This window comes from Protopterus annectens, chromosome 2.part0 (assembly GCF_019279795.1).
Source record: "Protopterus annectens isolate FY-2018-M chromosome 2.part0, PAN1.0, whole genome shotgun sequence".
Classification (NCBI taxonomy): Eukaryota; Metazoa; Chordata; order Ceratodontiformes; family Protopteridae; genus Protopterus; species Protopterus annectens.
In genome coordinates this window covers 647559346-647572292 of record NC_056728.1, presented here as the reverse complement: position 1 = coordinate 647572292, position 12947 = coordinate 647559346, and the positions used below count along the sequence as shown (strand labels likewise).

At 41.1% G+C, this 12947-nt stretch overlaps 1 protein-coding gene across 1 annotated transcript in view; it reads left to right on the top strand.

Annotated features, from left to right (window-relative positions):
- LOC122793186 (glutamate receptor ionotropic, NMDA 3A-like) overlaps positions 1–12947 on the top strand; it is a 167934-nt gene that overhangs the window by 20053 nt on the left and 134934 nt on the right. Inside the window, exon 2 of the mRNA XM_044061009.1 lies at positions 1986–2137. Within this exon, the coding sequence (XP_043916944.1) occupies positions 1986–2137 (152 nt within the window). The remainder of the gene's footprint in view (positions 1–1985; positions 2138–12947) is intronic.

Below are 12947 nucleotides of genomic sequence, written 5' to 3'. Positions count from 1 at the left end.
TCAAACTTAATTCCTGCAGCATGGAAACAACAGGGTCATCTGACTACATGTAACTTATATTATAAGACCTTAGAATGTAATGGCAAGTGGCAGTCTATCATTTACATGCTAAAGGTAGGCAGAATAAGCAACTGAGAATTTTGAATGTGAATGTAGAAGAAAGAAGGTTAGCTTTTAATTATGGTTATATGGTTAACAGTGTTCAGGTTTACACAGCTGTGCTGTATAGAATGAGCCAGGGTAGTGAACAGACCTAATTAGTTAATGTCATTTCACACATTTGCTATCTCTTCAGTTTGATTACGTAAGGGAAGTCTCAGGATCTGCAAATAAGACAAGTATTTGTGAGTCTGTACAAATATGGAGCTTTAATCTGAGCAGCCAAACATTTTAAGCTAGTTACATATCTGCAAAATCTTGGACAGTGTAAGATAGCTTTTTGTGTATGCTAGTATTGTTTAGGCAATTAGCTGTGTTAAGTTGAACTTTATTTGACTTTGAATGAAAGAAGAGGCTTTTGCCAAGTTGTGGTAAGAGATGGTTTTCCACATAAAGGATTATTTCAAGTGGTTTTACATTATACAGAAAATTATTTATAAATAGGGAGAGTAGATGTAGATATACAACTTATCCTCACGTGATTTTTGGCATGTAAAGTTTTGTATCGGCCAGTGTTTTGTTTATTTGTTGGTTAGGTAAATTGTTTGCTATTGCACTGAGAGTTCCACCAGTTTTTAAAAAACGATTTTGGTCTACACTGTGCAAAGCTATTTTTAGACAAGGGTGTCCCTAGACATACACAACGTATTCAAATTAGAACATTTTCTTCGAGGATCTCTTGGAAATTTTATGAGTCAACGAGTACTGAATTTTAAAACTGTCTAAACTGTTATTTACAGTACAGAGCTGTGCAAAACATATTCATGAACTTGGAGTGCATTTCTAAAACTAGTCTTTATGGGTGTACATTGTAAGAACTGAAAATAATGTGTCATTTTGTGATGTGTGTGTAGCTCCAACATTCTGAGGGTTGAGTTTGTTTCTAAATGAGCGCTGGGGGCAATAACATTAGGTCTGAGTACGAGTTGCAAATTTCTGACGATATTCCCAGTTTCTAATTTAATGAATACTGCCCCTGGTATGTACCTGAGCCACTACAGTCATCTGATTCAAACCACTATTATATAAAAAGGTATAAATGGTATCACACACAAAACTTTCAAGTTTCTGCCTTACAACAACCAAAGCTGTATACAAAATACTAAACCAACTTTTGTTAATGCATTCTGTTTTAGCAGCACCCAAATGATGTATTATGGTCCAGATCTTTTATCTGTACTACTACAATTAATGTAGGTCTTCCGAAATCCTTCCTGTCCCACGTAAAAGTCTCACACACACACACACACACACACACACACACACACACACACACACACACACATGCATATATGCATGCATACTTGGCATGGTACTTGGACAAAGTATACTTCAAGCATTCGCACCAACTAGCAATGCAAACATTTTGTACTTTAATCTGATGTTCTTCTGTCATAACCCACATTTGTTTATATGAATGACTAACCTCTGCTTGTTAAGGTAGGCTGTAGACTCTGGTGATGTGCATATTTGCTTATTAATTAAAGTACACGTTGCAAAGCTGTTTTTCTGTATGCCTGTTGGCGTGTTCCTGCATTTTGTGTTTATGAAGTATATTAACAGGATAAGCAGGAGGAAAACGATATGAATTTTACATTTTGAATGCTAATGTCTCTTTAATTCACTTTCCATGTTTTACAAATGGACCTTAATTGATATATATATTTTAGAAAAAACATGGAGCACAAATCATATGAAAAGGTTGTTGCATTTTTTTGTAAATCATCAAAGTGCATTATCATAATGTATAGTCTTAAGATTTTAAACGATCATGAATGCAAACATATTCTTATTTGAACTGATAATACAGTTTGATTTTTTTGCAGGATATGGAATTGGCCTTCCCCAGAATTCACCACTGACTTCAAATATATCTGAGTTCATTAGTCAGTATAAGTCTGATGGTTTCATGGATGTGCTACATGACAAATGGTATAAGGTAGTGCCTTGTGGGAAAAGAAGTTTTGCTGTTACAGAGGTGAGTGTCTAGCTCAATGTGATGGTCGACATTGATGTCCGTCTAATTATTTTCTACTTTCTGCATTTTACGTAATTAAATTTAATAAGAATAACATGTTTGTGAACTAAAAACTCTAGGAATGTTTCTTCCAGTGTAAATAAATGAATAGAATTGCATAATAGAGATTCAAGTGTCTGGCTTATTAAGTGTCCATACTATGCCAGGCTGCTTCATTTTCTAGATTCTACGTTTCATTTTATTAAATGTAATAAGAATAGTAATTTTCTAATCTAAAATACCTAGGGAGATTTTTTTTTCTTGCCAACACATGAATAGTATAACATTCTCCTTCAAAGGACTGCAATAAAAACTTAATTTGAAGAGGTTAAAAGATCACAGTATGAACTGTCTAGAAATTAAATAGTCAGGCTGGGTCAGAAAGATTTTATGTCTGTTGATAAAAACATTTCATAAAATATCTTAACATAATAAAATAATCGGTAGAGTCACCTTTTTAATAAAAGAGAATTAGAATCAGCAACTGCAGATGATGCTGGATTACATAATAATGTGTGAATGGTTGTTGCCTTGCAAAATATTGATGTAGCATCACTTTATTTAACGAGATAGCTATTCTAAAGGACATGCTCAACATTTTTGTTATTCTAATGAAATATATAGGATAGCACTATGTTACAGCTCTTAGTTTCTGCTCTTAGTTCTCTGATGTGAGTCCTGGCTATAGTGTATTCTGTGCAGATTTCCTGACTGTAGTGTATTCTGTGCAAATCCCTAGCTGTACTGTATTCATAGGTTCATAGGTAGGTACTAGGCTATTGACCCAAGGGCCTAGGTAAGCCTAGCCAACAGAGTTCCCTGGCTTACGCAACCCAAGAAAGTTATTTTCCTGTGCCCCGGTCGAGCAGAGCCAAAGAACTGATCCCCGGGGTGTTCTTCCTATTTCCCATCCACTCATCAAGATTTTTCTTGAAGAGTGCTAATGAGGAACTTTACTTGACATAGATGGGTAGCTTGTTCCATAGTATGGGGACATCTCTGGGACAGGAATCTATCCCTCCAGCATGTCCTGTTTATTGTGGTGACAAGGTTTAGGTCCCTAGAGCACATAACTCGGAGGGACTGAGATTGCTTTAGGTGCAGCATGTCCAACAGCTCTGGGTTTGACATAGCTTTATATGTCAGGCAGAGATCATCTCGGAGTAGGTGATATACTACAGAGTAAAGCTGGAGTTTTTTGAGACGGTCAATGTAGGGCATCAGTCTGAGGCCAGTAATCATCTTTGTGAGGTGCTTCTGTGGCCTTTCCAGCTGCTGCAGATGTCTTGTGAGGTACATTACAAAAGGGGCATTGTACTCTATAATGAGTCTAATGAGTGTCGAGTAGAGGGGAACAATGATCTCTTTTTTTCCTGGATGAGAACCCTTTTCTGATGAGGTGTGCCACATAGAACGATTTCCTGACTACTGTGGTGATGTGATTATCAAAGGAGAGACTACTGTCCACCTGGGTCCCAAGGTCTCTTATCACACATTCGGCGTTAAGTAGACTGCCGCCTATGTGGTAGTTCATGGTTACAGAATTTTTACCAAAGGGGATGACAATGCACTTTTTGGCATTGAGCTTGAGGCCATGGATCTGACACCAGGCATCTGTCTCAGTGAGGCCCTTCTGTAGGATGTCCACATCATTTGAGGACTCAACTATGGCTCCTAGTTTGCAGTCATCTGTGAACTTCATTAGCCAAAGGCCTTCTGTGTTAGCCTGTACTTCAGCGAAGTAGATACCAAACAGGAGTGGTCCCAGGGCTGAACCCTGTGGTACTCCACTTGTCACTGGTTTGAGGTCAGATTTGGAGTCTGCAACTTTTACAGTGTGGGTTCTGTCAGTGAGCCAGTTGGCAACCAATCTTGTGACGTAAGGATTTATACATAGTTTAGTGAGTTTATCAATAATTCCAGAATGGAAGATGGTGTCAAAAGCCTTGGCGAGGTCAAGCCAGGCTGTCTGAACCACCTTACCCTCATCAACAGCTTTGGTGACTGCCTCAAAGAAGTCGATCAGGTTCAGGAAGCATGATCTGCCTTTCACAAACCCAAACTGGGTGGGGTCCAGAGTTTGGAGGTTACCAATGTCCTTGTTTATGGGTTCCATGATGTTACAGTCCATGGCTTCAAAGACCAGGCTCATCAGGCTAATAGGGCGATAGTTCCCGGGATCACTGGTGGCTCCCCCTTTGTGGAGTGGGATAACTGTTGCTGTGTGCCATTCAGTGGGCACAAAGTCTGATCTGAGGCTATGACTGAAAATGGTGCCTAGGTGGGGAGCCAGTTCATTCTGAAGTTCATGTAAAATGCAGCCTGGGATGTTGTCCAGTCCCATGGATGCTGTGATTTTGGCTTTTGAGAGTGCAGCTTTTACCTGCGTAGTTGTGATTACAGGGATTCTGCATTCTTCCTGTATAGATATGGGCCCTTTAGGGGGTGAGATGGGGGTAAAGTTAGCACTGAACCTATCTGCCAGGATGTTGGCAATATCAGTTGGTTCTTTAATTTTCATGCCGCTGTGCTGTAACTCAGAGCAGATCTGGGTGTTGCCATTGAGATTCCTGACATAGGTATAAAATGCTTTGTGGTTGTCCTTAGAATAAGTCGTGATTTTGTTTTCATAGCTAGCTGTGGAGGATCTTATAAGGGATCTTAGCTTCTTACTGAGGGTGACCATGGAGTTCCTCCACTTATGAGATTTTACTCTCTTTTGCAACAGTTTCTACCTTCTGTTGTAGAGTTTGTTTATGGCAGGGGACCACCAGATTGGCTTCCTTTTTTTGGAGGATAGCTTCTTGGTTCTGTTTGGGATAGCATGATCCATGCACTTGTGAAGTGCTTATAGAGTGCATTTGTGTAGGATTCGGCAGTTGTAACTGTATTGTCCATCTACAAGGGTGTCGTGAAGTTCGCCACTTCTGTCTTAAGAAGCATGAAGTTGGCTTTGAAGAAATGTTTTACCTTGGTTTCCTTAATAGGGGGTGGGGGTTGGGATGTGGATATGTAGGGTGATTAGCTTATGGTCGGATTTGACCAACGAGGAGTTGACTTCAGGTGTGGAACACCGGTCACTCATGTTGGTAATGACTAGGTCTAGGATATTGTTGCCCCTGGTGGGGGTGTGGATAAGTTGATCCAGGGCATTGGAATTTATGAATTCCAGAAATTGTTGAGCGAAGGATTTGGTACATAAGTAGTTTTCCCAGTTAATGTTGGGGTAGTTGAAATCGCCCATTATTAGGGTGTTTGGTTGAACCCTAATATTTTCCAGTATATCAAGAAAAGAGGAGTGTTGATCCTGGGGCATGGTGGGGGATCTGTAGCAAGCTACAATTTGGATTGCAGTTTTGTCCAGAGTTAGTTGCACTTGGATAACCTCGGATGCATTATGCTGAGCAACTAGGCTGGAGGTGTGGATATCCTTAATGAATATGGACACACCTCTGCCTTTGGTGTTCCAGTCCAGGTTAGATGGCCAAAAAGTGTGGTATGAGTTATAGCCTGGTAATGCAGGGTTGCACTCTGGAGCCTTGAACCAGGTCTCAGTCACTGCACAGATATCGATGTTCTCCATTTTAAGGAGTGCCTTGAGGGAGTGCATTTTGAGATTTAGACTTCTAGCATTGAGTAGCATTACTTTCAGTTTTTGTATGCCTGTTCCTGTTACGTTGGTGAATTTGTCATTTTAACCTTGCCTAAAAAAGGCACTATACAGGTGGCAAGAGCCTTAGCCAGTATCCGGAATCCCAGGGGTGACAGGTGCAGGCCATCTCTGGCAAAGCATCGTGGTCTGTCGACCATGTTGTCCCAGGCAGACAGATACTGGATCCCCTTAAAATGACACCAGAAGCTTAGCCAATTGTTGAAGTCAATCATTTTGTCCTTGTACTGAGGTATCATTTTGGGTGATGGCAGGATGCTACTCAGGGTTAGGGTCATACCTGCCTGGGCTACAAGATTAGAGAGCTCTTCCATGTCTCTTTTCATGTAGTCCACTGAGGTACATCTCAGGTCATTCACACCAACATGGACAATGACAGAGTCATATTTGTACTTGTTGTGGAGTGACATGAGTGTGTGGATTATGTGGTGGATCCTAGCACCCAACAGGCAGCTGACAGTAACCTTCTCCTTGTTTAACCTGGTGAGTGGGACATCAGTGTGCCTGACTATGGAGTCACCTATGACTAGTGTGTTGGGTACGTTGTTTTGCCTTATGGGCTGTGGTTGAGTGGCACACTGAGTCTGTGGGCTTTGTGTCATTTGGGTTGTGTTGGGGGGTGGAGGTTGATTGCATTTCTGCTTTGGAGGTCTCTGTTGCTAGAGCAGATTATTATTGAGAGCCTCCGCGAATGTTTTTGTGTTTCTATGTGTGGATTTTGTTTGTGTAGGTTTAGTGGGGCTATGTGATGAGTGTGGTGTGGTACAAGTGTTTACCTTCTCCTCTTGACTGTCAAGTTCAGTCTTGGATGGAGAGAGCTTTACCTCCAGTTTGACTAGATAAGTGCATCTCTCACAGGTTGTAGTTTTGGGTGGTAGGAGGATAGGGTTGTCTGTGTACATGAGGCAATTGCTACATTGCCCCAAGATGCCCAGATTCATCAGATAGACAGGAGAGAACACTGGGAGCTGCCCCTTGGACAGGCCTGAATAAATAACTATTTTCCTCTAGACAAGGGAAGAAAGTGAGTACAAGAGCTGTTTTTCTCTAAGCAAGTGAGGAAAGTAAGTACAAAACTGTTTTCCTCTAGGTAATGAGGAAGGTTAAGTGCTGTAGTAATTTGTAGCTTATTTAGTACTTACAACAAGTTCTGAACAAGTGCTGAGCACGAATAAGCAAATTCAACTGCTAAAACCAAGAATCTGTATCTGAAGTAGACTAGTTACAGGAAAGAAACAAGTGCAAATGTGACTTTTAAATCAGAAAGTTGAGAGAGAGATGGAAAAATTGCCCAAACGGCCAATAACTAAAATTTCTGGGCCAGAAACCAATCCTTATGTGGTAGATAGGTTACTTAGTGCTTACCACTCCCACTGATAAGCTAGAAGGCTTCTCTCCAACACAGAAAGGCTTTGGGGGCTCAGGAGCTTACAAACAGTCCTGGATACAGCAAATCTCTATCTGGACAAGACTAGTTACAGGAAAGGCATGCAGATTCCCTGGCTATAGTGTATTCTGTGCAGATCTGTGGCTGTAGTGTATTCTGTGCAGATTCCCTGCCTGTAGTGTATTCTGTGCAGATTCCATGCCTGTAGTGTATTCTGTGCAGATTCCCTGGCTGTAGTGTATTCTTTGCAGATTCCCTGGCTGTAGTGTATTCTGTGCAGATTCCCTGGGTGTAGTGTATTCTGTGCAGATTCCCTGGCTGTAGTGTATTCTGTGCAGATTCCCTGGCTGTAGTGTATTCTGTGCAGATTCCCTGGCTGTAGTGTATTCTGTGCAGATTCTCTGGCTGTAGTGTATTCTGCACAGATCCCCTGGCTGAAGCGTATTCTGTAAAGATCCCTGGCTGTAGTGTATTCGGTGCAGATTCTCTGGCTGTAGTGTATTCTGTGCAGATCCCTGGCTGTAGTGTATTCTATGGAGATCTCCTGGCTGAAGTGTATTCTGTACAGACCCCTGGCTATAGTGTATTCTGTGCAGATCTGTGGCTGTAGTGTATTCTGTGCATATTCCCTGCCTGTAGTGTATTCTGTGCAGATTCCATGCCTGTAGTGTATTCTGTGTAGATTCCATGCCTATAGTGCATTTTGTGCAGATTACCTGGCTGTAGTGTATTTTGTGCAGATTTCGTGGCTATAGCATATTCTGTGCAGATCCCTGGCTGTAGTGAATTCTGTGCAGATCCCCAGGTTGTACTGTATTCTGTGCAGATTCCCTGACTGTAATGTATTTTTTGCAGATCACTGGCTGTAGTGTAATTTTTGCAGATCACTGGCTGTAGTGTATTTTTTGCAGATCACTGTCTGTAGTGTATTCTGTGCAGATTCCCTGTCTGTTGTGTATTATGTGCAGATTCTGCGTGTCCTCTTTAAGTCTGTATCTGTTTTCACCAGGATCTACAGTTTCCTTCTACATCCTAAAGACATGCTACCAGGTGAAATGACATGACTCTGTATTAACTCTCTGTGTTCATGTGTATTTGCATGCATGGCCTTGTGTGTGTGTGTGTGTGTGTGTGTGTGTGTGTGTGTGTGTGTGTGTGTGTGTGTGTGAGTGGAAACAAGACTGAAGAAAAAGAGAGAGATTGTGTGTGTGTGTGTGTGTGTGTGTGTGTGTGTGTGTGTGTGTGTGTGTGTGTGTGTGTGTGTGTGTGTGTGTGTGTGTGTGTGTATTGTGTTTTTATAGGCTTATAGGTTCATAGATGGTTACTAAGCTAAGAACCCCAGGATACCTTTTTAAGCTTAGCCATGCTTCACAAATGTATCTGGCAAATTTTGATACTGTAGCAATATTTTAAGGAGTATATGTAGGATTTGTCATGGATTACAAGCTGTTTCTAATAGAGGCATAGGTGTCTGACCATGGATAACTTGCTATATTCCCCATCCACTGGTCCAGATCACACTTGAATTGGGTTAGGGAAGAACTCTGCTTCACACTGAAGCCTGTTCCAGAGGAGGAGGAGTCTCTGAGGCACATACCTGTCCCTCTAACATGTCCTATTTGTGCTGCAGATGAGTTTCAGTCCCTAAGTCAGGTAATATTTCTTTTTTGGATGTGCAGCAGGCCATCAGAGAATACTTTGTATGCTACATATATATTGCCTGTCAGCAGACTGTAGGAAATCCAGTAAAGAGGTAGGGCTTTGAGGCAGTCCACGTAGGCCATGTTGTTTACACCCTGTATTTTTTGGGGGGGAGGAACCCCTGTGGATACTCCAGTTGTTACATATGCATGGTCGATACCTCACTGAAGGGGGAAAGGCTTCTCTGCTGAATCCCCTCCTAAATATCATAATTGTAATATAATTATCCCATGATGTCAATGTCTCAATGCATTGGACATTGCTTTGTTGCAGGTTTTGTAGTGCTTTGCTGAGTTTGACTCATTTGGATAACAGGCAAAAGCTAAGCTCCTGTTTTTCCAAGTCTTCCCTTTTCACCAAGCTTGTGAATTCGTAGATTATATAGAGAGATTAGTAGTGTGAGGGCTGAGCTCCCACACTGGGAGGAGGGGGTCAGGGGAGTATATAGAGAGATCAGGATTGTGAGGGCCATACCTCTCAATTGTACAGATTTTCTTAGAATACCCAGATTTTTTCATCATACTTTTGACCTGTTCCTCATTAAATTTGTGATTTTCTGGAAAATCACTGGGGTGTTTTGAGGACTGAATTCACTAAATAATGATATACATGTGTGTTTCAGCCTTCATATCCTTCAGATAAATGCATGCTAAGACAAATCCTGTAATTCTAGCAACTTTTTTAGTTTATAGATGCAATATTTAAAATCTTTCCCTATGCTTGAGCCTTTGCCCCCCCGCCCCCATTCTGTCAGGCTTTGTCCAGATTTTTTGTTTTAAGAGGTATGGTGAGGGCTGGGCTCCCACAAGGGGGGTGGGGGAATCAGGGGAGTATATAGAGAGATCAGAAGTGCGAGGGCTGAGCTCCCACATGGGGGCAGGGGGTCAGGGAAGTATGTAGCGAGATCAGGAGTGTGAGGGCTGATCTCCCACATGGGGGGAGGGGAGTCAGGGGAATATATAGAGAGATCAGGAGTGTGAGGGTTGAGCTCCCACATGGGGGGGTCAGAGGAGTATATAGAGAGATCAGAAGTGAGAAAGCTTGACTCCCACACTGGGGGGATGGTGAGCAGGGGTTGATCCAGAGCCAGCACTCATGGACATTAAAAAGGCTGTGCAGTATCGTATTGTAGAAGGTGTTGAGGCAATATGGTTTTAGACTTTAGATTTTTCACTTATGATGTTTTTTTGTCTCACCCAAGGGAAACACTAACACCATTCTTCATTATAGGCTTATGTTTGTATGTTTATGTGCGTGTGTGTGCACACAAGCATGTGTGCGTCTGTGTGTGTGTGTGTGTGTGTGTGTGTGTGTGTGTGTGTGTGTGTGTGCGTGCGTGCGTGTGTGTGTGTGTGTGTGTGTGCATGCGTGTGTGTGCATGCGTGTGTGTGTGTGTGTGTGTGTGTGTGTGTGTGTGTGTGTGTGTGTGTGTGTGTGTGTGTGTCTGTCATTGTCTGTGTGTCCCCATCTGCAATGAAATAGCATCTCATCTAGTATCAGTTCTTTGCCTTATGTCTATTTATTGCCAAGATAAGCTACTGTTCCCCTATGACACTGAAAAGGATAAAGATGGTGTTAGAAAATTAATGAATGAATAATTAATTAGGACCAAGTTGTAAAAGTGTTATTAAAAGCTAAATATTGTGCATTTATATGTCCTGACAATGTCACTGGATGCATCTTAAATAGCATGGAGCACAATTTAGCCACACCCCTAACAACACTGTTCAAGCTCAGCCTCCATACAGGTTTTGAACCAAGTGAATGGCAAACAGCTACAGTCATTGCCTGCAGAAGGGTGGGCCTTCCACAAACCCAATTACAATTTACAAATATAAGTCTGACCAGCATCATATTGAAAGTCATAGAAAGATTTATCATGGGACTAATTTATCAGAAAACAGGGAACCTCCAAACACCAGATCCATGAAGTTGGGATTTGTTGAGAGTGGGCCATGCTTACTCAACCTGGTGGATTTTTTTGGAAAGGTCACCAAAGAAATGGATGAAGGCAAAATAGTACACACTGCATACCAAGACCTGGCCAAAGCTTTTGACACAATTCCTCACTCAACCATAGTAGAAAAGCTAAATACATTGGGAATCAACCTGTATCTCACTTGCTGGATTGCCAAATGGTTTACAGATAAGACACAGATAATCAGAACGCAGATAATTAAAATAGAGACTACTACCTCCACAAAGGGACCAGTCAGCAGTGGAGTTTCCCAGGGTTCTCTGCTGGGACCTCTCCTGTTTGGCATCTACTTTTCTTAAGTAAAAAGCAATACCAAAGGCCTCTGCTGACTACGTTTGCAGATGACTGCAAGCTAGGAGCAGTCATTGAATCCCCAAATTACTTAGCCATCCTATGGGAAGGTTTGTCCCAAATAAATAACTGCTGCCAAAAACCACAGTCTGAAACATGCATTATTGTATTATTTTGGAATCATCTACCAAGAGGAACTACCACATTGACAATATTCCCCTAAGAGCTGATACAGTTATTCAGGATTTGGGAACTTAAGTGGACAGTGACCTAATTTTTGACCAAGATGTGTCCGCTGTTGGAAGAAGGTCCATCTATATTGCTCAGCTTATAAACAAAGGAAGTGTGTCTAGATCTAACAATGTCATTGTCCCTCTTCACGCATCCCTCATTGGGCCAATCATTGAATATAATGACCCCTTTATCAAGTATCTGTCCAGACACATGCAACAAATGGATGCCCACAGAGGTACCTTACTAAAAGGATACAAGGCCTAAACAACCTGTTCTACATGGACTTTCTCAAAGCCCTGTCACTATACACAGTATCCTACAGACTGCTAAGAGGTGGCCTGTGTCTGGCATACAAGGCATCCTTTGACCCCATTACTGCTGGATGCACTACACTACTACTGCTTAAAAACCTCAGCTTTGGCCGGCTAAGAACTAACTGTATTCAACTGGACGTATAAGAGAATTTAAGTACCTTTATCTGCACTTTTTCTTTCAAAAAATACAGTATTTAAATTGATTTTAACTGTGTTGCAGGAATATTAACTGCACTGGAAGTTAGTCAGTGTTTGCTGAATTTTGTTATTTGCTAGTAATTACAGGTGTGGGGGTAGCCACATTCTTTGATTTCCTGTCCTTGCCTATTTAAGTGGTACAGTGTGAAATATTTTCTGCTTAAAAACCTCAGCTTTGGCCGGCTAAGAACTAGCTGTATTCAACTGGACGTATAAGAGAATTTAAGTACCTTTATCTGCACTTTTTTTTTCAAAAAATACAGTATTTAAATTGATTTTAACTGTGTTGCAGGAATATTAACTGAACTGGAAGTTAGACAGTGTTTGCGTAATTTTGTTATTTGCTAGTAATTACATTTGTGGGGGTAGCCACATTCTTTGATTTCCTGTCCTTGCCTATTTAAGTGGTACAGTGTGAAATATTTTCTGCTTAAAAACCTCAGCTTTGGCCGGCTAAGAACTAGCTGTATTCAACTGGACGTATAAGAGAATTTAAGTACCTTTATCTGCACTTTTTTTTTCCAGAAATACAGTATTTAAATTGATTTTAACTGTGTTGCAGGAATATTAACTGAACTGGAAGTTAGTCATTGTTTGCTGAATTTTGTTATTTGCTAGTAATTACAGGTGTGGGGGTAGCCACATTCTTTGATTTCCTGTCCTTGCCTATTTAAGTGGTATGGTGTGAAATATTTTCTGCTTAAAACCTCAGCTTTGGCCGGCTAAGAACTATCTGTATTCAACTGGACGTATAAGAGAATTTAAGTACCTTTATCTGCACTTTTTTTTCAAAAAATACAGTATTTAAATTGATTTTAACTGTGTTGCAGGAATATTAACTGAACTGGAAGTTAGTCAGTGTTTCCTGAATTTTGTTATTTGCTAGTAATTACAGGTGTGGGGTAGCCACATTCTTTGATTTCCTGTCCTTGCCTATTTAAGTGGTACAGTGTGAAATATTTTCTGCTTAAAAACCTCAGCTTTGGCCGGCTAAGAAC